The 25577-nt window shown below is 35.2% G+C and overlaps 1 protein-coding gene across 8 annotated transcripts in view; it reads right to left on the bottom strand.

The window, feature by feature from the left end:
- Window positions 1-25577, bottom strand: part of LOC145303489 (uncharacterized) — a 731279-nt gene that overhangs the window by 686773 nt on the left and 18929 nt on the right. For all 8 annotated transcript variants that reach the window (XM_080144908.1, XM_080144909.1, XM_080144911.1 and 5 more), the window contains exons 3-6: window positions 24033-24160; window positions 21200-21323; window positions 18461-18675; window positions 15211-15407 (exon numbers count right to left, since the gene is read on the bottom strand). In XM_080144908.1, the coding sequence (XP_080001034.1) occupies window positions 15211-15407; window positions 18461-18675; window positions 21200-21323; window positions 24033-24160 (664 nt within the window). The remainder of the gene's footprint in view (window positions 1-15210; window positions 15408-18460; window positions 18676-21199; window positions 21324-24032; window positions 24161-25577) is intronic.

The following is a 25577-nucleotide window of genomic DNA, read 5'->3' as shown; positions in this document are numbered from 1 at the left end:
CGATGGCACGAACGGTCGATTTTGGAAGGTTTAGCTTCTTAGAAATCTTATCATAGCCCTCTCCTTTGGAATGACACGCTATCGCTCGCTTCCCGAGGTTTCCGCTGTGTTCCTTAGTCTTAACCATGACGAAAATTCCTTGATTTAAATTAATTCAAAGCAAACGCTGTCTAAAAATTATCTGAAAAAGAATTTTTTTAAAAATTAACATTAAATAAACATAATAAGACTACAAAAAGTTAACGCTACATGTCAAACATGAAATTGGTTGTAATTATACTGGTAATAGATGAAAATAATAATTATACTGGTAATAGATGAAAATAATAATTATACTGGTAATAGATGAAAATAATAATTATACTGGTAATAGATGAAAATAATAATTATACTGGTAATAGATGAAAATAATAATTATACTGGTAATAGATGAAAATAATAATTATACTGGTAATAGATGAAAATAATAATTATACTGGTAATAGATGAAAATAATAATTATACTGGTAATAGATGAAAATAATAATTATACTGGTAATAGATGAAAATAATAATTATACTGGTAATAGATGAAAATAATAATTATACTGGTAATAGATGAAAATAATAATTATACTGGTAATAGATGAAAATAATAATTATACTGGTAATAGATGAAAATAATAATTATACTGGTAATAGATGAAAATAATAATTATACTGGTAATAGATGAAAATAATAATTATACTGGTAATAGATGAAAATAATAATTATACTGGTAATAGATGAAAATAATAATTATACTGGTAATAGATGAAAATAATAATTATACTGGTAATAGATGAAAATAATAATTATACTGGTAATAGATGAAAATAATAATTATACTGGTAATAGATGAAAATAATAATTATACTGGTAATAGATGAAAATAATAATTATACTGGTAATAGATGAAAATAATAATTATACTGGTAATAGATGAAAATAATAATTATACTGGTAATAGATGAAAATAATAATTATACTGGTAATAGATGAAAATAATAATTATACTGGTAATAGATGAAAATAATAATTATACTGGTAATAGATGAAAATAATAATTATACTGGTAATAGATGAAAATAATAATTATACTGGTAATAGATGAAAATAATAATTATACTGGTAATAGATGAAAATAATAATTATACTGGTAATAGATGAAAATAATAATTATACTGGTAATAGATGAAAATAATAATTATACTGGTAATAGATGAAAATAATAATTATACTGGTAATAGATGAAAATAATAATTATACTGGTAATAGATGAAAATAATAATTATACTGGTAATAGATGAAAATAATAATTATACTGGTAATAGATGAAAATAATAATTATACTGGTAATAGATGAAAATAATAATTATACTGGTAATAGATGAAAATAATAATTATACTGGTAATAGATGAAAATAATAATTATACTGGTAATAGATGAAAATAATAATTATACTGGTAATAGATGAAAATAATAATTATACTGGTAATAGATGAAAATAATAATTATACTGGTAATAGATGAAAATAATAATTATACTGGTAATAGATGAAAATAATAATTATACTGGTAATAGATGAAAATAATAATTATACTGGTAATAGATGAAAATAATAATTATACTGGTAATAGATGAAAATAATAATTATACTGGTAATAGATGAAAATAATAATTATACTGGTAATAGATGAAAATAATAATTATACTGGTAATAGATGAAAATAATAATTATACTGGTAATAGATGAAAATAATAATTATACTGGTAATAGATGAAAATAATAATTATACTGGTAATAGATGAAAATAATAATTATACTGGTAATAGATGAAAATAATAATTATACTGGTAATAGATGAAAATAATAATTATACTGGTAATAGATGAAAATAATAATCCGTTTGTAATTTCTTTAGTATTCAATTTGTTTGAAATCCAATTTTTGCATCGGAAAGAGCAGTTCATATATAATACTACATAATAACCTTCGATTCTGACCATTTTTATAAGATATTATTAACATAATATGATTTTATTGGACCGTGCCAATTAATATGATCATGACTATATATATATATATATATATATATATATATATATATATATATATATATATATATATATATATATATGAACAAATGATTAATAAAACATGTTAAAAAAATCATCTTAAAAAAGAGTTAAAAACATATTTAATTTTTAAAAGGAAGCACAAGATAAGTGGATAGTCCTTAATCCGCGGAGTTTCGAAGAAATACTCTCCTTCTCATCAGAGGTCAGGAATTAGCAAAATGCGGAATCGGATTTTGCATGTAAAAGTATTTAGTGAAACTACAAGTAAGTCACAGATTTTACTTGGATAAAAAAAGGATGAGGTAAGGGGCATAGGAGGTAAAAGAAAAAATGATAAAAAGATTTCACATGAATGGACAGTCCAGTGAAAGGTAAAAAATCCAAGAATGGTAAAGAATGCTTGGATTTTACCATTCTTGGATTTTTTACCCTTCACCGGACTATCCATTCATGTGGAATCTTTTTATCATTTTTTCTTTTACCTCATATTTCCCTTACATCATCCTTTTTTATCCAAGTAAGATCTGTGACTTACTTGTGGTTTCATTAAATACTTTTATATGCAAAATCCGATCCCGCATTTTGCTGATTCCTGACTTCTGATGAGAAGGAGAGTATTTCTTCGAAACTCCGCGGATTAAGGACTATCCACTTATCTTGTGCTTCCTTTTTAAAATTAAATACGTTTTTAAATCTTTTTCAAAATGTTTTTAAGATGTTTTATTAATCATTTGTTCATATTATAAGCTCTATTTCCTTTTCGGTTTTATTGAGCTTTTACATCTGGTTGAGATTACTTTACTTACTTGTAAATATTAACTCTTTAATATTTATAATATATTTTAAGTTTACCATTTTGATTACCTTGGTAAACTTATTGTAATTTATATATATATATATATATATATATATATATATATATGGACTTCGCTGTGAGATCATGACTTCTTATTATTGATCACTCTAACATGATCTGTATTAAAGGTTGAGCCTAATCAATGTTCCTATTTACAATGCCTCCCCACAGGACAGAGTTAGACAGCAGGGTCGTTTTTTAATGTGGAGAAAAAGAATAAAAATAAAAATTGTCTCAGTCGTGAAGGATTTCTCCTCCACTGACACTGAACAAGAAATTGAAGTGCAGCATCTGCCGGAACAGATACTACACTTTGAGGTATTTATTTGCTCCCTCACTGAGCAAATTAGGCACAAGGCCGATTTTTAAAGTGGGGAGTGAAGGGGAAATGGGGACCAACTCCCCGGGGAGTAGGGGAGCTGATTAGTGACAATTGGTATGAAGGGTTGCCCCTACATTGACCAAAGTCTTATATGTGGGGTCGCCCCCACATATGGTCTTTGCTTGCAGTATCTGCCGGAACAGATGGTATTTATTTGCTCCCCCACCGAGCAAATTAGGCACAAGGCCGATTTTTAATGTGAGGAGTGAAGGGAGGGGGAAGGGAAAAAGGGGACCAGCTCCCGAGAGGTGGGAAATGGGAGCTGGTTAATGGTCAGGCATGTGGGGTTGCCCTCACATCTGGTCTTTGCTAGTCATAGCAAGTCATAGCTAGTCATAGCTTGCAGCATCTGCCGGAACAGATAGTATTTATTTGCTCCCCCACTGAGCAAATTAGGCACAATGCCGATTTTTAATGTGAGGAGTGAAGGGGAAATGGGGACCAACTCCCCGGGGAGTAGGGGAGCTGGATAGTGACAATTGGTATGAAGGGTTGCCCCTACATTGACCAAGGTCTTATCTGTGGGGTCGCCCCCACATAGGGTCTTTGCTTGCAGTATCTGCCGGAACAGATGGTATTTATTTGCTCCCCCACCGAGCAAATTAGGCACAAGGCCGATTTTTAATGTGAGGAGTGAAGGGAGGGGGAAGGGAAAAAGGGGACCAGCTCCCGAGAGGTGGGAAATGGGAGCTGGTTAATGGTCAGGCATGTGGGGTTGCCCTCACATCTGGTCTTTGCTAGTCATAGCAAGTCATAGCTAGTCATAGCTTGCAGCATCTGCCGGAACAGATAGTATTTATTTGCTCCCCCACTGAGAAAATTAGGCACAATGCCGATTTTTAATGTGAGGAGTGAAGGGGAAATGGGGACCAACTCCCCGGGGAGTAGGGGAGCTGGATAGTGACAATTGGTATGAAGGGTTGCCCCTACATTGACCAAGGTCTTATCTGTGGGGTCGCCCCCACATAGGGTCTTTGCTTGCAGTATCTGCCGGAACAGATGGTATTTATTTGCTCCCCCACCAAGCAAATTAGGCACAAGGCCGATTTTTAATGTGAGGAGTGAAGGGAGGGGGAAGGGGAAAAGGGGACCAGCTCCCGAGAGGTGGGAAATGGGAGCTGGTTAAAGGTCAGGCATGTGGGTTTGCCCCCACATCTGGTCTTTGCTAGTCATAGCTTGCAGTATCTGCCGGAACAGATGGTATTTATTTGCTCCCCCACCGAGCAAATTAGGCACAATGCCAATTTTTAATGTGAAGAGTGAAGGGAGGGGGAAGGGAAAAAGGGGACCAGCTCCCGAGAGGTGGGAAATGGGAGCTGGTTAATGGTCAGGCATGTGGGGTTGCCCTCACATCTGGTCTTTGCTAGTCATAGCAAGTCATAGCTAGTCATAGCTTGCATCATCTGCCGGAACAGATAGTATTTATTTGCTCCCCCACTGAGCAAATTAGGCACAATGCCGATTTTTAATGTGAGGAATGAAGGGGAAATGGGGACCAACTCCCCGGGGAGTAGGGGAGCTGGATAGTGACAATTGGTATGAAGGGTTGCCCCTACATTGACCAAGGTCTTATCTGTGGGGTCGCCCCCACATAGGGTCTTTGCTTGCAGTATCTGCCGGAACAGATGGTATTTATTTGCTCCCCCACCAAGCAAATTAGGCACAAGGCCGATTTTTAATGTGAGGAGTGAAGGGAGGGGGAAGGGGAAAAGGGGACCAGCTCCCGAGAGGTGGGAAATGGGAGCTGGTTAAAGGTCAGGCATGTGGGTTTTCCCCCACATCTGGTCTTTGCTAGTCATAGCTTGCAGTATCTGCCGGAACAGATGGTATTTATTTGCTCCCCCACCGAGCAAATTAGGCACAAGGCCAATTTTTAATGTGAGGAGTGAAGGGAGGGGGAAGGGAAAAAGGGGACCAGCTCCCGAGAGGTGGGAAATGGGAGCTAGTTAATGGTCAGGCATGTGGGGTTGCCCCCACATCTGGTCTTTGCTAGTCATAGCTAGTCCTAGCTAGTCATAGCTTGCAGTATCTGCCGGAACAGATGGTATTTATTTGCTCCCCCACTGAGCAAATTAGGCACAAGGCCGATTTTTAATGTGAGGAGTGAAGGGGAAATGGGGACCAACCCCCCGGGGAGTAGGGGAGCTGGATAGTGACAATTGGTATGAAGGGTTGCCCCTACATTGACCAAGGTCTTATATGTGGGATTGCCCCCACATATGGTCTTTGCTTGCAGTATCTGCCGGAACAGATACTACACTTTGATTTTGTCCCGAAGGTCAACGCTTTATAAGCCTCATCAATATTATAATGTTCCTTAATTGTGTGGTGGTGAACGGTGGCCCTGTCGTATGAGATGTGGAAGTGACTTCGTGACGGGGATCTAATCCTCCTAATCTTCCGACCAGCGTTGATCGTCATCTCCTTAGTGAAGATTGTGTAAACATAAAACACTAGTCTCTGTAGGTATTAATATATATATATATATATATATGTGTGTGTGTGTGTGTGTGTGTGTGTGTGTGTGTGTGTGTATATATATATATATATATATATGTAATGAATAAATTATAGAAGACTATATTCCAAAGTTCATGATGCTGACCATCTTATAATTTATTTCTTGACAGATAGTGTCAACAATTGTAAATGTCAATTGAATTAAAGGAATAAATTATAAGATGGTCAACATCATGAACTTTGGAATATAGTCTTTTGTCATTTATTTATTATATTGTTCTGTAATTACATTGAGCTTCTTAGATAAGTATTAATATATATTATAAAAAATATATTTCCACAGAAATATATATATATATATATATATATATATATATATATGCATATATATACAACTACTTTATTCACTCACATAAATTAATATACGACAGTATACATTTATGCGTAAACTTTAAGTATTTACTTCAACAGTGCTCAATACGTAGGTAGAGCGAGTTAGTAAGTTATAAAATATAAATAGCGATTAGGCTACATAGAATATTCCGTGTTTCATCCAAGCTAGGATTCTACAGGCATAAACCTTTCATCCACGCTAGGATTTTACAGGCATATATATATATATATATATATATATATATATATATATATATATATATATATTAGTACAAGTTAGTGTGGTTCCAACGAAAGAAAACCGTGTATTTAAAGAATTGGAGTTACCGACAGTTATTATTATTATTATTATTTTTAAAAATATATTTTTTAATATTTTTCGTTATTTATGTTTATTGAACGTGTATCCAGTTTATCTCTATTCTCAGTTTTGAAGCGGGAGGATTGAATATGCTTTATTTTTTTTTTTTTAACTAAATTCGCATCTAAAGCAAGACTAACTCGAAACGCCATCTTTGATTTTTCAGAAAAATCAAAGATGGCGTAAATATAAAAGCAATGTAACTACTGTTTGGATGTTTTTCGGATTTAATTAATCATGCCCGAAAAGATGTTGGAGAATATTTAGGAATTTGGAATATATATTTTTTGTTACACACACACACACACACACACACACACACACACACACACACACACATATATATGTGTGTGTGTGTGTGTGTGCTTTAAAATATTGTCGGCTATGGTTAAAGCCTGTCTCAACTTTTGCATAAAATGAAACGTAATCCTACTTCGTTTCCCTTCCCTCCGTCCTGCAACTAAAGCTAGACAATCTTTGAGCTATAACCATCCACTAAACGTAACGTTTATTCGCCATTTTAGTCAGCTTTAGTTTACTTTTTGTTTTATATCAACATTTTTTTTTCGGTTTTATACGTGCTTGTCTGAACCCACCACTCTGTTCATTATCGCCGTTTCAGTGATGATTGATATAGAAATACCCTTTATATTTATACAGGAAGGAAACAATTGTTCCAATGTTTTATTTGGAGAAAACATTTCCTTCTGAAAGAGAGACTAATGTTATCTTAACAGATTCGTTTTGGAACAGATATATTTTGAGTGTCGCTAGCGCTGAGGATTGAATCTTCAACCTTTTTGCACAAGGATCCGTTGCATAATAGATAAAATGCTTGGTAAAAAGTTAGTTGTAAAGTTGCACTCTTCTGTAAGTTTATGGCTAAACATACAATTGTGATTTGTAAAATATTTATACCCAGTTATGGCTGACGGAACAAGAGCATTCTACTCCCGTGGATTAAAGAAAGGGGTCTGTTCGAGATTACGTATAGATTGCTGAGTCCGACAGAAAGATTCCTGAGTTCGACAAGATACGCCTGAAAAAGGTCGAAGGTTACATTGACTGAAACGCTCAAGATTATAACGGTAATCCGTATAATCCAAATAATACTCTGTACATAACGTTGTAAAGATACATTCGAGATTAATTGTTGTTGCATGAGATACTTTCTCCAGAATTTCAGTTGTTTGTCTTCTTATATTTCAATTCCAACCGGAATCGTCGTTCAACTTACGTACAGAAAACATCTGAACGCCTGCAAACCATGAAATACAAGAACCACGGTGCAATACTTTGCCATGATCCACGGTCACAAATGTGGACACATTGCATGCATAATGATTTTTGTTTCGACTTCTCCGACGTAAATTTCCCCAGTGACTAGCAACAGATCATTACCATCCCTATAAAAGCATCGTTGTATTCTATGAAGAATGTTATCAGCCATCATATATAGATCTGACCTCAGTTTGCACAATATTTCGACATCGATTCGCATAGAAAAAACCAACAGGTTATGCGCGAAATGTTGCGACAGCTCTAACCAAATAAAGTAACACGATCAGAGCAAAGAACGTTGCCACAATAAATAGCACAGATCGACGATTAACACGGAAGAAGATTTGGCGCCGAAATCTATGTACAAGCATGAGTATAGGGTATAAAAATGTGAATTCATAATAAATGTTTTTCGACTGAGTCTCGCTCTAATACATACATATGTATTATTATGACAACGCTTTAGGAGTTTTCACACAGGCCATCGTCAAAGATTTCTCTTTGAGAATAACCTGTGATGTTCTCTGGAGTTTTAGTCGCCTCAAATTTCCAATACTCTCCACATCTTTCGATAGCTTTTTCAAAGGAATTTGCGTTATCGCAACGGTCGTTTACCATTGATTTCTCGCTGGCAACGACCATTGGTCTTCACTTGAATTTAAGTGGAAAAAGTCTGCTCAATGTCCTAGTTCTATTCACACTCATCAAGTGGAGGTCTAGTGATTGCTTTATATTCTCTGTCTTTGACCCTCCACGCCATTTAGTATGGTGACAGTTGATGCCGAGATTTTTCTTTTTTTTTTGAGAGCGGGTTAACTTACAATGATACAGTTTCAGTTTTCTTGGTTCCATGTGGTGTTTTTTTTTTCTATTTTTTTTTATTTTGTTTTACTTTTGTTGCAGTTTCTATCTACCCGGTTTATTCCTGTAGCTCATTTGTATTAGTTTCTGCATTCAAAGGTTTTCCTTAATATTTCAACCGTTTTCATTGTTACTATCCGTTGTGTCTTCTTAGCCGTCCCCTCTAATTCCAATTTCTCTTATTCTTTTTCCAAGTTTTTCGAAGCTTTCCTAATGTTTCACAATTATTTGTGTTATCCTTTTTTCGTGTTCCATATTCCTTTCAGCTTTCTGAACAGTTCCGTGTAATTGCTCCGTTTCACCATCCCCTTGACATTTACCCTGCGGTCTGCTGGAACGGCGAACAAAATCTGCAATCTGGAAGAACTTTTTTTTTTTGTTAAATATTATGACATCCTGTCTTCTTGCTTGGATAGGTTTATCTGTCTGTACGTCCGTGTATCATAGGATTTTGTGATTTCAGTTTTCAAGCACCGCTGCCAGTTTGTGTTTGTACAATTTGTCTGGATGTTCAAGCTGCGGTTGTTTGCGTGATATACAATGTACTGCCTTTCTCACTTGATTGTGTCTATTCTTGTGTTCTGTTTTTTGGGGGGGTACTTTTCTTCATTCACTTGGTTTATTGTTTCGTCCCTTTGTCTACAGAGTCTACATTTGATGTTTTCTTATGTTTTGTCAATCTTTGCTTTGATGTAGTTTGTTCTAATCGCGTTTGCGGCTGTTATTAGGGATTAAGTTTCTCTGCTTAAATGTCATTTTCAAAGCCATGTCCAAGTGTTTTCGTAAGTTTCATCTATTGTCATCCTTATGAATCGTCCGTGTAGTTGTTTCTCTTCCGATTTTTTATTTTCTCGTCTTATATCTTCCCTCTCTGTTTTCTGTCTCGCTCATTTATTCATTGTCACTTGATGCGGTAATGATCCTTTCTGTGTGCTGCATTATGTATTTTTCTAATGACTTTTAGCGTCGTTCAAACAGACTTCTAGACAAACCTGTCCTTTGTCTTTTCTTTTCATGTACACTAGTTCAGCGTCATCCTTTGAATGTAGTGCACTGTGCATGGTCATTAGTTTCATGGTCAACTGGTCGAAATGTCTCAGTTCTTCTTTGGTTCACCTATAAAAGGTCCAAAATATCTAAATAGAGATACTTCCCACGTGTTTATACCTTTTATAAGGCGACTACTATATAGCTTAGTTTCTATGAGTTTTCTTGTCCTTCTAAGGTATTCTCCCGCCTCATTTCCTCTTTCATTTCTGTTAACTTGATGGTGTCTGCTTCAAGAATTCCCAAATTTTTGTAGAGGTCATGTTCATCTAGTGCTCTTATATTCGTTTATTATTATTATTATTATTAGTAGTAGTAGTAGTAGTAGTAGTAGTAGTAGTAGTAGTAGTATTAGTATTAGTATTATTATTATAGTAGTCTCAACTTTTGGATGTTTTTAGTTGGATTTTTTCTTGAATATCAGGTCAGTTGCTTTGACTTTAGACATTCAAGCTGTACCTTAACACTTTCGTCGTGCCTAACAGCAAAACTTTTTGCAAAATTGGAAAAATAATTGTTTTGGCAATCTGATTAAGCAATTTATGGTGGCTTTTCGTTATGGTCGTTTCATTTCCTTCCAATTCCAATGGAAATCACCTTGATTTATTTACATTTCCATAGTCAAACTAATTCCTAATTCAGATATTAATATTTTTTTTCATATTATTTGTCTTGCACTCGCGTATCGTTATGTCAATGACTGACCAAGTTCTTTTGTTTTTGTTTGGAAAAATTATGTCAGGTTGGGAGTGTTCAGGAACATTATCAGTTTGTATGAGCATGTCCCAAAAATGTTTGATGTTATCGTTTTTTGGTTTATACTGATGCTGCTTCTCATTGTGGTTTGCATATTCCAAATATTATTATTTTTTATTTCATGTATCTGCATAAGATTGTATATATCTATTTCCAGTTTTACTTCAACAGCGCCCAATACACGAGTATAGTAAAGTAGCAAATAATGAACAGATGTATGGCAAATAAGTTGTTTACAATGTTGCGCGATTCGTTCTTATGGGGATTCGTCAGGCTATTGTATAGAATTAATGTTACTGCTCGTGTTTATATCCAAAAGACGTTCCAAAAGTAAAGGCTCTTTTTTATTCCGTACGGACATATCAGAGGGGATAGCAAATTGCATTATTATAATGACTGAACTTATGCATTCATAATTTGAAGTTTCATCGCTCTATTGCAGATATTGACATCGCTCGATTGTAAGAAAGAAATCCCTATCATGGACGCGCATCAGAAGCAGTTACGTCATTAAATTCTTCAATGAAGAAAAAATTGATCACCAGTCATTGGCGCCTGTTGAACGTTTGCGAAGCAGATGCAGTTGATGCCAGTACGGTTAGGATATGGGTTCGTCGATTTCAGAGTGGCGACAGAGATGTGAATGACAAAGCGCGTGCTGGAATTTTACAACCGAAGCATGAAAAGTGCATTGAGAATGGTGGTGACTATGTAGAAAAATAAATTCTGGAGCAAAAAAGGTCGCACGTTTTAATAGCACCATTCGGTGTTCACAGCTCTTCAAAGTTTTAGGTTTTGAATTAATAAAACTAAACGACCTCACTTTTAGAATGACAATTTTATATGCGTGGTGTTCGATAGTTACCCAATCGGATTCTTTGATATTCCCGCTCCCATTTTCAAGAAGACGCCTCTCGCTCTCTCTCTCTCTCTCTCTCTCTCTCTCTCTCTCTGTTTGTCTCTGTCTCTGTCTGTCTTTCTGTCTGTCTGTCTCTCTCTCTCTCTCTCTTTCTCTCTCTTTCTCAAATATTTGTATACTAGTATTGGATCATTCTTCCAGTGAGTCAACATTGATATACAAATATCAGTTATTATCCACATAACAGAACCCGATCTTTAAATATACCGAAGTTTTATTTATTTATTTTTTAATGATTGGTAAGTTGAATGAAGTCTTGGATTTTGGAATCTAGTACCTGCTAATATATTGTATATATATATATATATATATATATATATATATATATATATATATATATATATATATATATATATATAATTATTTCAAGTATAGGGTGGATGTGGTAAATTTTTAAATAGCATTTTCAATATGTGATTTCAAGTAATAAAAATCTGTTGCAAATGACTTCAACAAATAAAATTCTTTCTTGTTATAAAACTTTAAAATGTTAATAAAACTAATTATTTAAATATTTAAACCTATTTTTAAATACATTCTTCGCCGAGTTATGCTTTGTTTAATTTATTTTTCTTCCATGACTTTATATAATTTCAGCCTCAAAATGGACCATAAAAACATAGGAGTAGAAAAGAACTAGCAACGTCTCTTATGTGAAAAAAGGGGTGTATGGAAAGGACTAATCCCTCCTAGACTGCAAAATTGATTATGTACGCCGGTAAGACAAGAAAGAGTGTTCTGTAAGCCAGCTTGGATCGTTTATGCCTTTTATAAAAGTAGAGGATTGCATCAAGAGTCAGGTACTTTCTGGAGCTGTAGCATGATCCAACTATTTCAATTCATTTCGACTGGTCGTCTTTGACTCTGCATGTAGCAAGACAAAAACGTATCAAGTACAGAAAGAACACAAATCAATGAAATGTCAGTGGCAACGTTGCTTTTGTATAATCCATTGTGTATTTTGAGCCAAACCTTTCACGAGTTCGCATGCAACTTGCTGTTCTCGATGTAGGGTAAAGTTAACGATCAGATGCACCCAAAGAAGAGAACTTCATGCAGACCCTAGGCTAGAAGCATAAGTTTTACAAGCCCTTTTCAAATAACGGAATTGCTTGAAAAGTAAACCATACCAGACCATGTATGGAGTACTTTTATCAAAGTTAGGCTGGTGAATCGCAATCCCATTTGAGAATTCTTGATAAGGTGCAGAAACATATATGGCGTGACCGCCTAGGAGAGTTATATTGCTCTCCACTGGGGAGATTAATCTCCCCAGTGGGGAGCAATATCGCTCCCCTAGGCGGTCACGCCATATCCGTCCCCTCTTAGACACATCGATCTCTACGGAACGAATGGGTCTAAGCCAAACATTTGCAATTTGATTGGCCGCGCGCTTTCTTCTTCTCTCCAACCGCTTTCTCACAGACGTGATGTTGCCAACCTCAGTCTTTTTTTATAAATACTATAATGGCATATGTTATTCAGTATTCCCTGATCTATTTCCTGCTCCATTTGTTTCAGCTCGTTTGTATTTGTTGGTCTAGTGGTCTCCATTAATTAGCTTTTTTGATACGTCCTTTTGATATAGCTTCCTGTTACATTAGCTTATTTATAAGATCTGCAGGATTGTGGAACTCTCTTCCAACTGACTGTTTCCTACCCATAACGTTGATTTGTTCAAGAATAAAACCAATAGGCATCTTCCGTCTTTGCGTTAATCATATTTTGTTTTTGTTTTGTTAACTCGTTACATAGAGTGGTTTCCTATCTAGTCTGGAGCGATTTCCATTAAAAAAAAACATTATAACCCCATTTTTTACCGAGTATACCACTCAGTCAGATATAAACATATTTAATACAGAGACTGATTTAGCTACACTGGGTTTACATTCACGCTTATCAGATGCGAAGACAAAGGGAAAAAATGCGACGTATTTCATCAAAGTAAAACAATATTAACTCGATACGACAATTACCATATAATTTATAGACGCAAAACGTTCGCTTAAGGGAATGAAATTCTTGCAAGAAATTATTCTGTTTTTCATCGGAGCTTGTTTTGGAAACTTGGAGTGCGTATGAAAAATGGCGGTAACATTTGATAAAACTCATGTTATTATGCAAATAAATTTAGAAATAAAAACTAGCGGAACAAGTTTAATTTCATTGTTGCTGTTATGACAAGAGGTGCTTGATACTTTTGTAGCCGAAGGTACAAATACAACGACTCAATTTACAGACAGTTCAAGTCTTTGAAGGAAGATACAGAAAAATTGAATTTCGAAATTTATAACGGTTCTCATGTTTTTTTTTTTATTTCGGTAAATTTAAATTTATCTGTAAGCAACACTAAATAGACAGCCACTCATACATACACACACAAGACTACAGATGTGCACACGCCACACACATACATCTCTATCTATATATCTATCTATCCACTATTATGTAAAAGAAACTTTGTCTGTGTGTGTCTCTGTATGTCTATATGTGTGAGTTGGGTTCCTATGGATTCGAAAACGGCTAGGCCGATTTTTATGAAATTTCACATGATTTTTATGAAATTTCACATGATTTTTATGAAATTTTATGATTTTTATGAAATTTTATGAAATTTTATGAAATTTTATGATTTTTATGAAATTTCACATGATTTTTATGAAATTTCACATGATTTTTATGAAATTTTGTTACTTCATGTATCTGGCAGTGTTCTTAGATAGGTTTTGTATCGGAATATCTTCAATAAGTATCCACAATCGATAATCGAAAAAATCGATGAAAGAAGAAACATGTGATTTTGATCAATGTTAACACCTTACACCGCCTAAAATCACAATTGCATTTGAGAAGTTTTATTAGAACACAAGTAGAAAGACCTGGCATATAAAGTAAGTTCTTTGATATGACAGGGGCGTATTCGAAATAAATGTTTCTGTTTTAAGCAAAATTTTACCATGATACTTGACTCTTTCGTTTTTAGATTAAATTCGAAATATTATCACCGCACAAGCAGTAACGCCAGGCATATAAAATCAACAGTAGGTTCTTTGATATGATAGGGGCGCGTTCGAAATTAATGTTTCTGTTTAGAGCATAATCGAATTATGATACTTGGCATTTTGAAGTTTAATTCAAGCTATATATAAAAATATTTTATAAAATCAACAGTACGTTCTTCAAATAATTCTGAATCACGTCTTCTTCGTCATTATTTCCAGGTTCACTTTCAATTTTAGTAATAGGGTTTGAATTAATATTGCCTATAAAGGTTCCATCTGCGTGTTAAATAGTATTCTTGATTTATAACACATATGCTAACAAGATCAAGTAATCTATAAATAAGGAGAATGTTGTAGTTTGCTTGAATCATTGTGTATAGTGTATAAGGTGTTGTGTTTAAAAGCTATCACAATGCAATTATGTAGAAAAACACCATTGGATACAAGACAAGGTCAACAGAATAAATGACAATATTGAAACGTTTCCATAATTTTTTATTATAAATTATTTATTTAACAACGTAATTTGTTGAACAAGGATGGTGTCGTTTTGTGATGTTCTTTGAATTTTCGAGGTAAACCTCCTCTTCAGGAAGAAGTAAAATGTGTACAACCACTCTGTTGATGTGTTCTTTTGAGCCCGAAGTTATATAGGATGACTATAAGAAATAAATGCATAACAAATCTTGCCAACGTTAATGCATTAACTTACCCTTTAAAAGTTTAAATTCCGTACAAAAACATCATTTTTCTGTTCTAAGACTTATTAGAAATATGTAAATATCTTACCTGTCTAGTTTGTAAGGATGAGCGATCAGAAATTTCTGGTTTAGGAAACCTTGTTGGGGATGATTCACGTACAAGTGCTTTCCATCGTATCGGAGCAAAACGTCATTTGGTGTCATAAAATTTAGCATGTTGTTATCGTAATACGCAGAGAATCCCATATAATTTTCAAAAGGAGGAACCATTTCTAGTCTATTTATCTGTAATTAAAAATATATATATATATACATGTATGTATCTATTTATGATCACAGATTCAAAAATAAGGAGATGCATAAAAACATGTTTGATCAAAAATTTATGAAATATACTAAAAAATATTGAGAGTATTTGAGAGAGAAGCATCCGCTATCATTCTAATCTTAATATCAGTATTAGTACATGCACTCCGACGAACTCGAGACAATAATGCCAACTCGAAGTAAATAACCACTAAACTAATCTAAGAAGTTTTAAAGTCCAACACCTTCAATCTAGAGGTCTCTCAAGCTGCTAGACTTCGACGGTACAACCTTGCTTCCACGACTATACTAACATGCAAAGATTTAAATTTAATATTAATAGGCATATCCCTGTTCAACTCCTTACTTGTATTGTTCCTGTAAATATGACCCATATTTCATATTACCTCATTAAATCTCAGTTCAAACGTGCCTTGTTTGGGTTGAGCATAAATACAAATACTAATACCTCTACGTTATCTACTAACATTAGCTGTACAGGAGTAACATATTTTAATAAAATAATCTTAAAAACAACGTTTTGAAGAAAATACTAAACGATATAATCATACAGTACGGCATTTAATGTTCAGATTATATGTGGGCTAATTGTGACTGAACGTTTGTTGATTAACTCCACAATCAGGTTTTCATCAACGAACATTGTGCCCACAGAATAGGGCAGACTTACTTGCAGTCGTCACTTCAAATTTGCAGACCTGAGTTTGCAAGTATCAAATTCTAGCAGCAGTGCAGACTCACTGTCTGAATTGTAATTATAATGCATATTCGATCTCGACAACTGGATATTCGTTGATTAAGTCCTTCATTATATGACTCGTCGATTCAAATGATGCGCTCTGGCAAAAGAGCAGACCCACTTTTACTTGTCTCTGTAAATTTGTCTACAAATAACACCAAATCTGCATATTCAATTGCGTTTGTCAATTCGAATCAGCAGACCTATTTGCAAACATCACACTCTAACAACTTTGCCGAATCATTCGTACCATGTACCTTCTGAACAATAGGACAAACTAACTTGAAAAACGCAGCCAAAACAGTGTACTTATCGCTTTCAACATTGTAGAATCAATTAATTCACTGATTTCAACCAGTGTGATCGTCTTTGCTCATGTACCTCTGTTTAGCAACTCATCTCCATAACAATAAATTATCTTAAGAGAGGATTTTGTTTACAGCTTATATGTCAGAAATTAATGCAATTCAATTTTTCTCGAACCTGGCATCATTTTCCAACCAATCACATTTCATCAAACTTTTTTTCTATCAGCAGAAGCTGTATCAGCTGTATAAAAAGGCTGTATGTCTTTAACTAAGCATGTAACTGTGACTCTGCCACAAGCTTTGTCACTTGAAAAAGCGTAATCTCTGCATACGACCCTTGCCACCAGGATCACTGCCAGTCGACTCAGCATCATCCCACCAAAACGATAACAATCTACAAGAAAATTTATACTACAGCCATGCAGTTGTTCATCTCTCTGCCCGTTCATCTTCATCATCTACAGTTTGTCTCTTACCAGCTGTAATCACCTAGGCGACGACTAAAAGACCAACGGCATCAGCAGGAAGGAGGGGATGGTGGCTAAGTGGTTAACGACACGAACTGAGAATCTGAGTCTTCCAAGTTCGAATCTAGTTCGTTCAACAGAAACACTTTCACTTAGGGATGTTGGCAACCTTCATGTGGTGCCTCCAGTAAGTACTCTATATCTGTCTACAAAGAATTATTAATATAAAGATATCCTTTATCCAACCCCTGTAATAGTAATTTCAAAAACAACTGTTATTTCTGCCCCACTCTGTAGAAAAAATTCTTAATAGAAAGATATCGGGGAAACGAATGCCAACAAAAATCAGCATGAATGATGCGCAACAACAACAATAGCAGCAACAATATTAAAAGTAAAGAATTTTCAGTGAAAAATCAGAGGACCTTTCGATCAGAATAATCATCATTATCATCACACGATAACAACCCATCCTTCCTTGTCGATTCACTGCATCATAAACTCTTTTTTTTTCTGAAATAAATGCTACCTTAATATTTAGTTGTTTTTTTTTTTCTTGTTATCGAGGCTCGTGGTATATTAGATGACTGGCCATCATCCGTCCATATCTCCCACTCTGCATCATCGTACAACATTATTTTTAACGTCGTGTGATAATTTTTTTATACACTGATTTTCAAATATTATTAAAAAAATATTGAAAAATACATGTGATACAATAATTAGCTTAAAATGTGTATTGAATTGAATTAAATACGTCCATTTACTTTATCTTTATTAAATCAATAAAAAAAATAACTGAAAAGGTGGGGTTTATGGATGATGATACGCCTGTCGATTTCAACATATAAGGTCCACCACAACAACTAAGTTCGGAAATTCATACAGATGATTCGTTTATAGTGGTGAAGGCAGCTATTCATCTCTCTGCTCTTTTTTCAGAACCCACCACACTTTTTGGTACGACTGCTAATCTTAGTCGGTGTAATGGCTGCCACAAGACAGTAAATCTCAGATTTTACATCTGAGTTTTTGTTTTTCCTTCTCCTAGATGCATGCCTTAATGAAGGCTGAAGGTGCATCTCTCCCAGCACCAACGCGGCCTCAGATATCAACCTGGAAATGTCTACGTCCCAGCGCAGTGCATACAGCGTCTTGCACTCTCAAATGATCACCCATGTGGTACTGGCCATCATTGCTTAACTTCGGTGACCTAGCAAGAACCAGTGTTTCAACGTAATTAGGCCGTATAAATCCTAATGGATAATGCAGAAGTAATCAGACATTATTTTGTTATTTAATTTACATTAGTGTTTATGGTGTGTACGAACACACTATGTAACTTAGATGAGCATCTTTCTCTAAATGCTGACACAGACATTAAGAATTATTGGAGAGTGATTGAATCACCATTATTGCTGATATATGACTTATATATCACACTTCACATGCAAGTAATGACAATGATAAAAATAAATTAATAAAAAAAACACTTACGATCATTCTATTATTCGGCAGAAAGCGGACGTTGGCTTGCGGTGCAATATAATCGATTCGAGGTATGTATCTCAACCCATCATATTCATTGTCCAACATCACCTTGTAAGCGGGGCTTTGGTTTTCTACAAGTGTGAACCGGCAAACACCCCTAAAAAATTCCTCTGCGTCGACAGAGCCATTTCTTAATGCAGAACAACAGGTGCACGGAACTTCTGTTAAATTGAAAACAAAACCAAAAATGAAAATCGTCACTTCCAAATATATTCCAAGAGCAATACTGTTACAAAGGATAATTACCACAAAATTATGTTGTAAGTTAAAAGAATACTCATCGAAGAACGAGTAAAATTAATTCCATGAATAGAACAGTTTGCAGCACTTTTATGTGTCCCTTTTTGGAAGATTAAAATAATAGATATAATGCAACAAAACCTTGTCTCTAGAATACTTATCATACTTCTAATCGAAATCCATTACATGATTTTTATTCTGGAAAATGTCTCGAATTTACGGCTTCTTTATATTCATAGTTTACCACTTAGCAAGGCTAAAATCCATTCAAGAATAATGCTTAGTGTAACCTAGTACACGTTTTACACACGCGTTAACATGTAGACACCCAGGACCCACACGCTGTACACTCAGTCGCAAACAAGACAAAGAATAAGAAAGAACTTCAACTCTTGTTTCAGTATTTGCATATAGCCGCCATACGTGCTCTGTTACATATGTAAGATTTTCAGTTGAATGATAGAACAGTACTATGAAATGATTGAAAACTATGATTAATTCATCGGACGACAGGAAAGATATTTGTTTACATTAGACTTGAAAACAACGATGTTAAAATTTGCAAGAAAATATCCTTACTATAAAGTGGTGCACATGTTCTTGGAAATTCGGTTTAAGTTTAGGTACATAGACGAAGAAAGGAGAGGTCTTTGAAGTGTTAGTAAAAAGACGAGTTCTTACTGTGAAGGTTTTTCTCAGTGGATGAGGGGACCAGAATTTGAATCTCAAAACAGCACCTGATGGTGTAGTAAAAGACTAACTACATCTATTCCATGTGAATACATCATTTCCCACTAGATTGCAATGTCGGTTTTATTTTATTTTGTATTTACACCCCAAAACAAGGCACAGTGCCACTTTGATATAGGTGGTTATTATATAGGATATAATTTGTAGGGATATTGTGTAGGGAGTTGAGCAGCAAGATATCTGTTTACATTACACTTGATCTTTTGCACATTAATACAGTTAGGGAAGCAGGGGCCCGGAAGGGAATTCCAAAGTCTTACTGTCCGAGGGAAGAAACTATTAGAGTAGAAGGCTTTCTGGTAGTTGGGGATCTCTACTGTGAAGGGGTGAGATTTAGCTGCTTGTCGGGTTCGTCAAGGGTATTTACGTCGAGAGGGTACAAGGGCGTGTAGTTCATCGGTGCAGCTACCATTCAAATACTTGTAAAACAGTCAGAGGATGCAACATTTCGTGGATGGGACACAGCTTGAAGCCTAGCTTACAGTTTTTTTCTACTCTATCAAGGCAAAAACAGAGTGCTCTGAAAGCCCCCTCACCAAATGTGGCAGCAGCACTCCATCTTGGGTCGAAACTGACTTCCATACAGGGAGGGGATTGCATAAGGAGTCAGGTTCTTTCTGCAGCAGTAAAATAATCCACCCATTAAAATAAAAAATTTTTTTTAGTTATTTAGCTTAAGAGGTCTTAAGAAGAAATAGCTCTGAATGAATCTGAAACATTTGAATTTTCTATAATGGGGGGGGGGGCATGTTATGTCTCCTAAAACCTTCAAAATACATCAAATAAACTGAAATTTAAAGAAATATTTATTAATTGATGTCTAATGGATGCTGCTAAAATTCTACAAAATTTGAACGTCTCTGAATTTTCACAAAGTAATTCTATTTTCATAATACCAAATTAAACTTTGGTACATCTTGCTATAATTCGTCTATATATTTTATAGACGCACTTTTTCAAAATGTCTGCCTATTATTTCAATTCATTGGACTACTATTCTTAACTTGAGCGTAATTTTCACAACATTTCGATCGATGTAACCTCCGACTTTCTTCATGTGTATCTTGTCGAACTCGAAAATGTTTCTGTCGAATTTGGATATTTGGACGTAATTCGGAACCGTGCCCTTTATTTACTTCATGAATGTAGCATGCTCTTATCAGCAATGACTAGATAGAGGTCCTAAGTAATTCGTAATTGTATTTTTTATGTTTCCTACCCTGACAATTGAACCTCCAACCTTCAGAAGAATATCACTTTTACAAATGATTTTTGCAAGTAATTGGAATTAGATTACTTGGAAAACCCTAAGTCTGAGAGGCAAATAAAACCCCGCATAAAACCAAATGTAAGCTAACATCTAAAGCACATGTAACCTAACAGCTAAACAGCATCTAGACTGCTATTTTAATTTGTGTTTGCTAATAAGCCAGCTTTCGTCGAAAGAAAATTTACAAATAAAAAGTCTTGTAAACAGTTTCCATGGATTAAAAGTATACATACCGGTAGAGAAGTTTACTCTGATTCTTTTGCTATAAAATATTTGTTGTTTTTATTCGTTGTTTACGAGTTATCGATTATTAATTATTTTTGACATTTACTAAAACTTCTCATAGCGTGGGCGCATCTAAAATTCGTTGACGCTGTCATGACCCTGTGATCGTTTATTTGATTTGCATTAAATCTTCTACTCACCCGCTTTGTAAATGGCGAATGTTTCGCTGCCTCCGCAGTTTTCTCCAGAGTGACATTCCTCTGTACAATCGGTAGAGCGATTGTTTTCTGCGAAGCTTTTACCGCAAAAACATTCTCCGCCGTTCTGCAATAGAATTTCAAAACGTAGACATATGTCCAAAACTAAAACCTATATTACATACACACCAGGTGTTTGTATGAATATATATATATATATATATATATATATATAGAGAGAGAGAGAGAGACAGACAGACAGACAGACAGACAGACAGAGAGACAGACAGACAGACAGAGATAGATAGATATATTAAGTAAAATAGCAAACAAGAACTGGTTATAATACAAAATAATACGTTGTCTCTCATACTTATGCGTGTCACTATATATATATATATATATATATATATATATATATATATATATATATATATATATATATATATATAATTTTCAGGATGTGAGAGATTATATATAATTATTTTCACAGCCCAAAGAACGCCGCCGCCCACAAGAGCCATGCCGGCCAACGAATCAGAAGTCTAAGACTCGAATTTCGCCCTCATTTGGGCTCATCAGTCAAACATATCCGCGAGGCAAGCACTCTACCATCTGAGCAAACGCCCCGTACACAAGAAATTCTATTAACCAACACAGATCAAGCAAATCGCGACGAAATCAAGCTATGGAATAGACCTACTTCATCTCAACAAGGGACGTGGTCATCCAACCAGTTGAACCCCAAGCCGATGTTTCACAAGTAGTGATTTTGAACTTAAAAGGACGACGCCATTCAGCAGAGCTAACCTAACGAGCCACTTTTGTTACAGAATTTTCAGAATGTGAAAGATTATATATAATTATTTCCACATCCCAAAATTACTTGTAATTTCATTGAATCTTTTTGCAAGCAAAATCCTATCCTCTGATGAGAAGGGAGGTATTTCTTCGAAACTCCGCGGATTAAGGACTATCCACTTATTTAGTGTTTCCTTTTCAAATTAAATATGTTTAACTTTTTTTCAAAGTGTTTTTAACATGTTTTATTAACTGTTTTCTCTTATATATATATGTATGTGTATGTGTGTGTGTCCAGAAGCCACACAAGGATAACAATTTATGAGGTTGCCGGTTAGATGATGGACAATACTATGAGATGGTTTGAAAACGAGGAACAGAATGGACAACATTCGATTACTTTGGGTCAAGATCAAAGTATCGATCCCGAGCATCCTCGCCCAATTACCATATCCAATGTGCTTGACAGCGTGAGGCCGCCGTGGGACAGGCAAAGACAAATGGTCTACATTACGATCCTGGCCGTGGCGAGAATGGTGATTTGGACGTCACGTCTGCAAGGTGGCCGGAGAGGGGGGGGTCTTTTTTATCAGGATCTGATCACTTTCTTTAAACACCAACTATGGGTGAAGATCAGATGTGATAGAAAAAGACTGCATCGCGCGGCATTTGACAAAAGATGGATACATGTAGCAAGTCTGTGTGTACGAAAAGGAGCCAAAATTGAATACGTGTTCCCCGCCTAGGTGTGGAACACGCAGTTCCGTCAAGCGTAATCAATCTTCAGCCTCTTAGCTAGCCGAGTGAATGCTTCATCCCTCCCCAACTAGGAAGCCTCCAAGATACCCATCCCTCCTATCTGTAATTTTTCTTTTCACCCCCTCACTCTAAATTTCACTCATCTTGGAGAGAAAGAAATCAATCACTAACACCCCATCCCTCACCCACAAAATTTAATTTTCTCCATTTCGTCCCATCTATAGAAAACTCCCACTTAGAGATCGGCCTGCAGGAACTCAGGTTCCTTTACAAACCGAACTGGAACAGGCGGTCTATCAACTAGACGCGGTTGGGAGGGTCCTACTAACCACTTTTGTATTTTTTCTTCCCCCGCCCTCGACACAAATGAATTATTGTATCATCATTATTGTTATCTTTTTTTGTTTTTACACGTAAATAAAAAATGTTTTAAACAATTGGGTTCTACATAGGACGTCCCCAGTACGAAAGGGTGAATGCGGTATTATGGTGAAAGAAGATATTAGCTACGAGGAATTTTTTGTTTAGTTATGGAGTAACAAGGATGACTAACGACCCCCATTTTTCCCCATTTTGAGTTGCCTAAGGCTTTTTTTCAGTTGAGACTTACATTGTAATTTTAGCTTGAATAAAGAATTTAATATCTCAAAGTGTAGTATCTGTTCTTCAGATGCTACACTTCAATTTTTTGTTCTCTGTCAGTGGAGGAGAAATCTTTCACGACTGAGACAATTTTAAATTTTTGTTCCTTTTCTCCACATTAAAAAACGACCCTGGTGTCTAACTTTATCCCGTGGGGAGGCATTGTAAATAGAATCATTCGACTACTTAACAGCTGAGCAAGTTAACATTAGACTTAACCCTTTACCGGCAAATTATACTTTCAAGTCGCCTTTCAAAAAACACCTGCATAGGAAATATTTCTGCACTCATCAGCCCAACTGGTTCTCAAAGTACAGGTCTATGCATGGTTCAATACGTGAATGAGGGGTTTGTTCATGTTTTCGCGTCTGTTGCACGGAAACTTTTGTGATTATAAAATTAATTCGTGATTAAAAAACGTTAACTTTCATGATTAAAAAATTTATTCATTGCATAAAAAATTCCGGCGATAAAAGGTTAAAGACCACCATGTTGTTTGTCTGCAAGCAAGCCGTCCCTTGACAATATTTTCCAAATATGGAAATTTCTTGGAAAGAAACTCGTTTAATGGAAATTCCGTTTGGTCTTCGGTACATAGAAGAACTATTCATGAATAATAGTGAATGTTACTTACGATCAAGCCGGCATATTTAAGCTTGTAATCTCGGCAAATCTCGGCACATTGCTCCACACTCATCACGTGCACATCCTTCATATCCATGTGCTCTTCAGAAGCGACATCGCTGAAGCAGCCAATATATTCTGGAAAAGAGGTAGATAAGATTGAGGCTTCAACAAGATACGACTGATTAATCCGAAACAGCAGAGCTTAAAAATATAAACAGACAATACTTTAAAATAGCGTGTCAGATCAACGCCAGTTTAATTAGAAAAATAAGCATGGCAGACTAAAGAAACACGTCTATGCGATTCGTGCCGACAATAATAGAATTGGCAAAAAAAAAAAAAACGCTGTTACCTGGCAGCATAACAATGATGGAACTGCCATTTTGTCATTCCCCCCTCCATGTGGATCTGTCATTTTGTCACATCCTCCTTATGAAACTGCCATTTTGTCCCTCCCCATATGAAACTGCCATTTTGTCACCCTCTCCCATATGAAAATGCCATTTTGTCACCCTCTCCCATATGAAAATGCCACTTAATATGGGAGAGGGTCATGAAGATAAATGGCGACGTCTCAAATGTAATAGTTGCCGCACTATCATCTAAGCTCCAACCACAGTCCCATCGCCGCAATGTGACATCCCTGTGCCTGTTCTTTAAGTATTTTAATGGTTTATGTACTCTGATAAGCTAGTAGTAGTTGTGCCCCCTTAAGGTAAATGTCACACAGCAAAATTCTACTCTTTTGACTTTTGAAATCCTTAAATGCCAGAAAGCAATAATGTTTTTTTTTTTTTTTCGGACGATTAGACTTTGGAATCTCCTTTCCTATTTTCTTCTTCTCTGACTGTACTAACATGTTGAAATTTAAATGCAATGTGAACAAAATCTCGTTCCTGAACTTCCTTCACACATGGTCCGAAATAGTAATCCTTTTACGTGAAGTTTGGGGTGAATAAGAGAAAAATAAACAATGGTTCTGGTACAGTGGTCTTCTTCAACTCTCTGCATCTATTAATGTATGCCACATCAGGAATCGGCTTTATGAGTGTCCCTTGTTGCCATTATCTAAAGGAATAGTTCGAGCCTGCTCTTAGCCTGATCTTAGCCTACTAAATATACAAGGCACACAATGAAATTTCTGATGATCTATATATACATACAAAGGCATTTTTAACGAAAAAAAAACATTTGAAACATTTAAAATTGGAATCAAACTAAATGTTTATGATATTTTTTAACGTGTATAAAATCAAATAGTTAACTTCCTACTGTTCAAATTATGTATGTTCCGCTTAGTAATTTTCGGCAGATTTAACTTCTTAGCACAAAAGTCAACAAGCGCTAAGTGATTATGTGTTCAAATTGGCAATCTCTTGGAAATTAAAGGTTCAATACTCAGTTCAGCTGACCCTAAGAATAAAATTAATTATTTAAGGCTTCTACCCGTGTGACGTGATCGTCCCAGGGGCGATTGGATTTATCACTGGAGGGAGGGGGCTGAGATTCCCAAAGCACTGGAAAATGCCGGACATATATAATTTTCTATTCT

The sequence above is a fragment of the Euprymna scolopes genome, chromosome 19, assembly GCF_053919585.1.
Source record: "Euprymna scolopes isolate OS-2025 chromosome 19, ASM5391958v1, whole genome shotgun sequence".
NCBI lineage: Eukaryota > Metazoa > Mollusca > Cephalopoda > Sepiida > Sepiolidae > Euprymna > Euprymna scolopes.
Note: the sequence above shows the minus strand (reverse complement) of the source record. Positions and strands in the feature narration are given on the sequence as shown.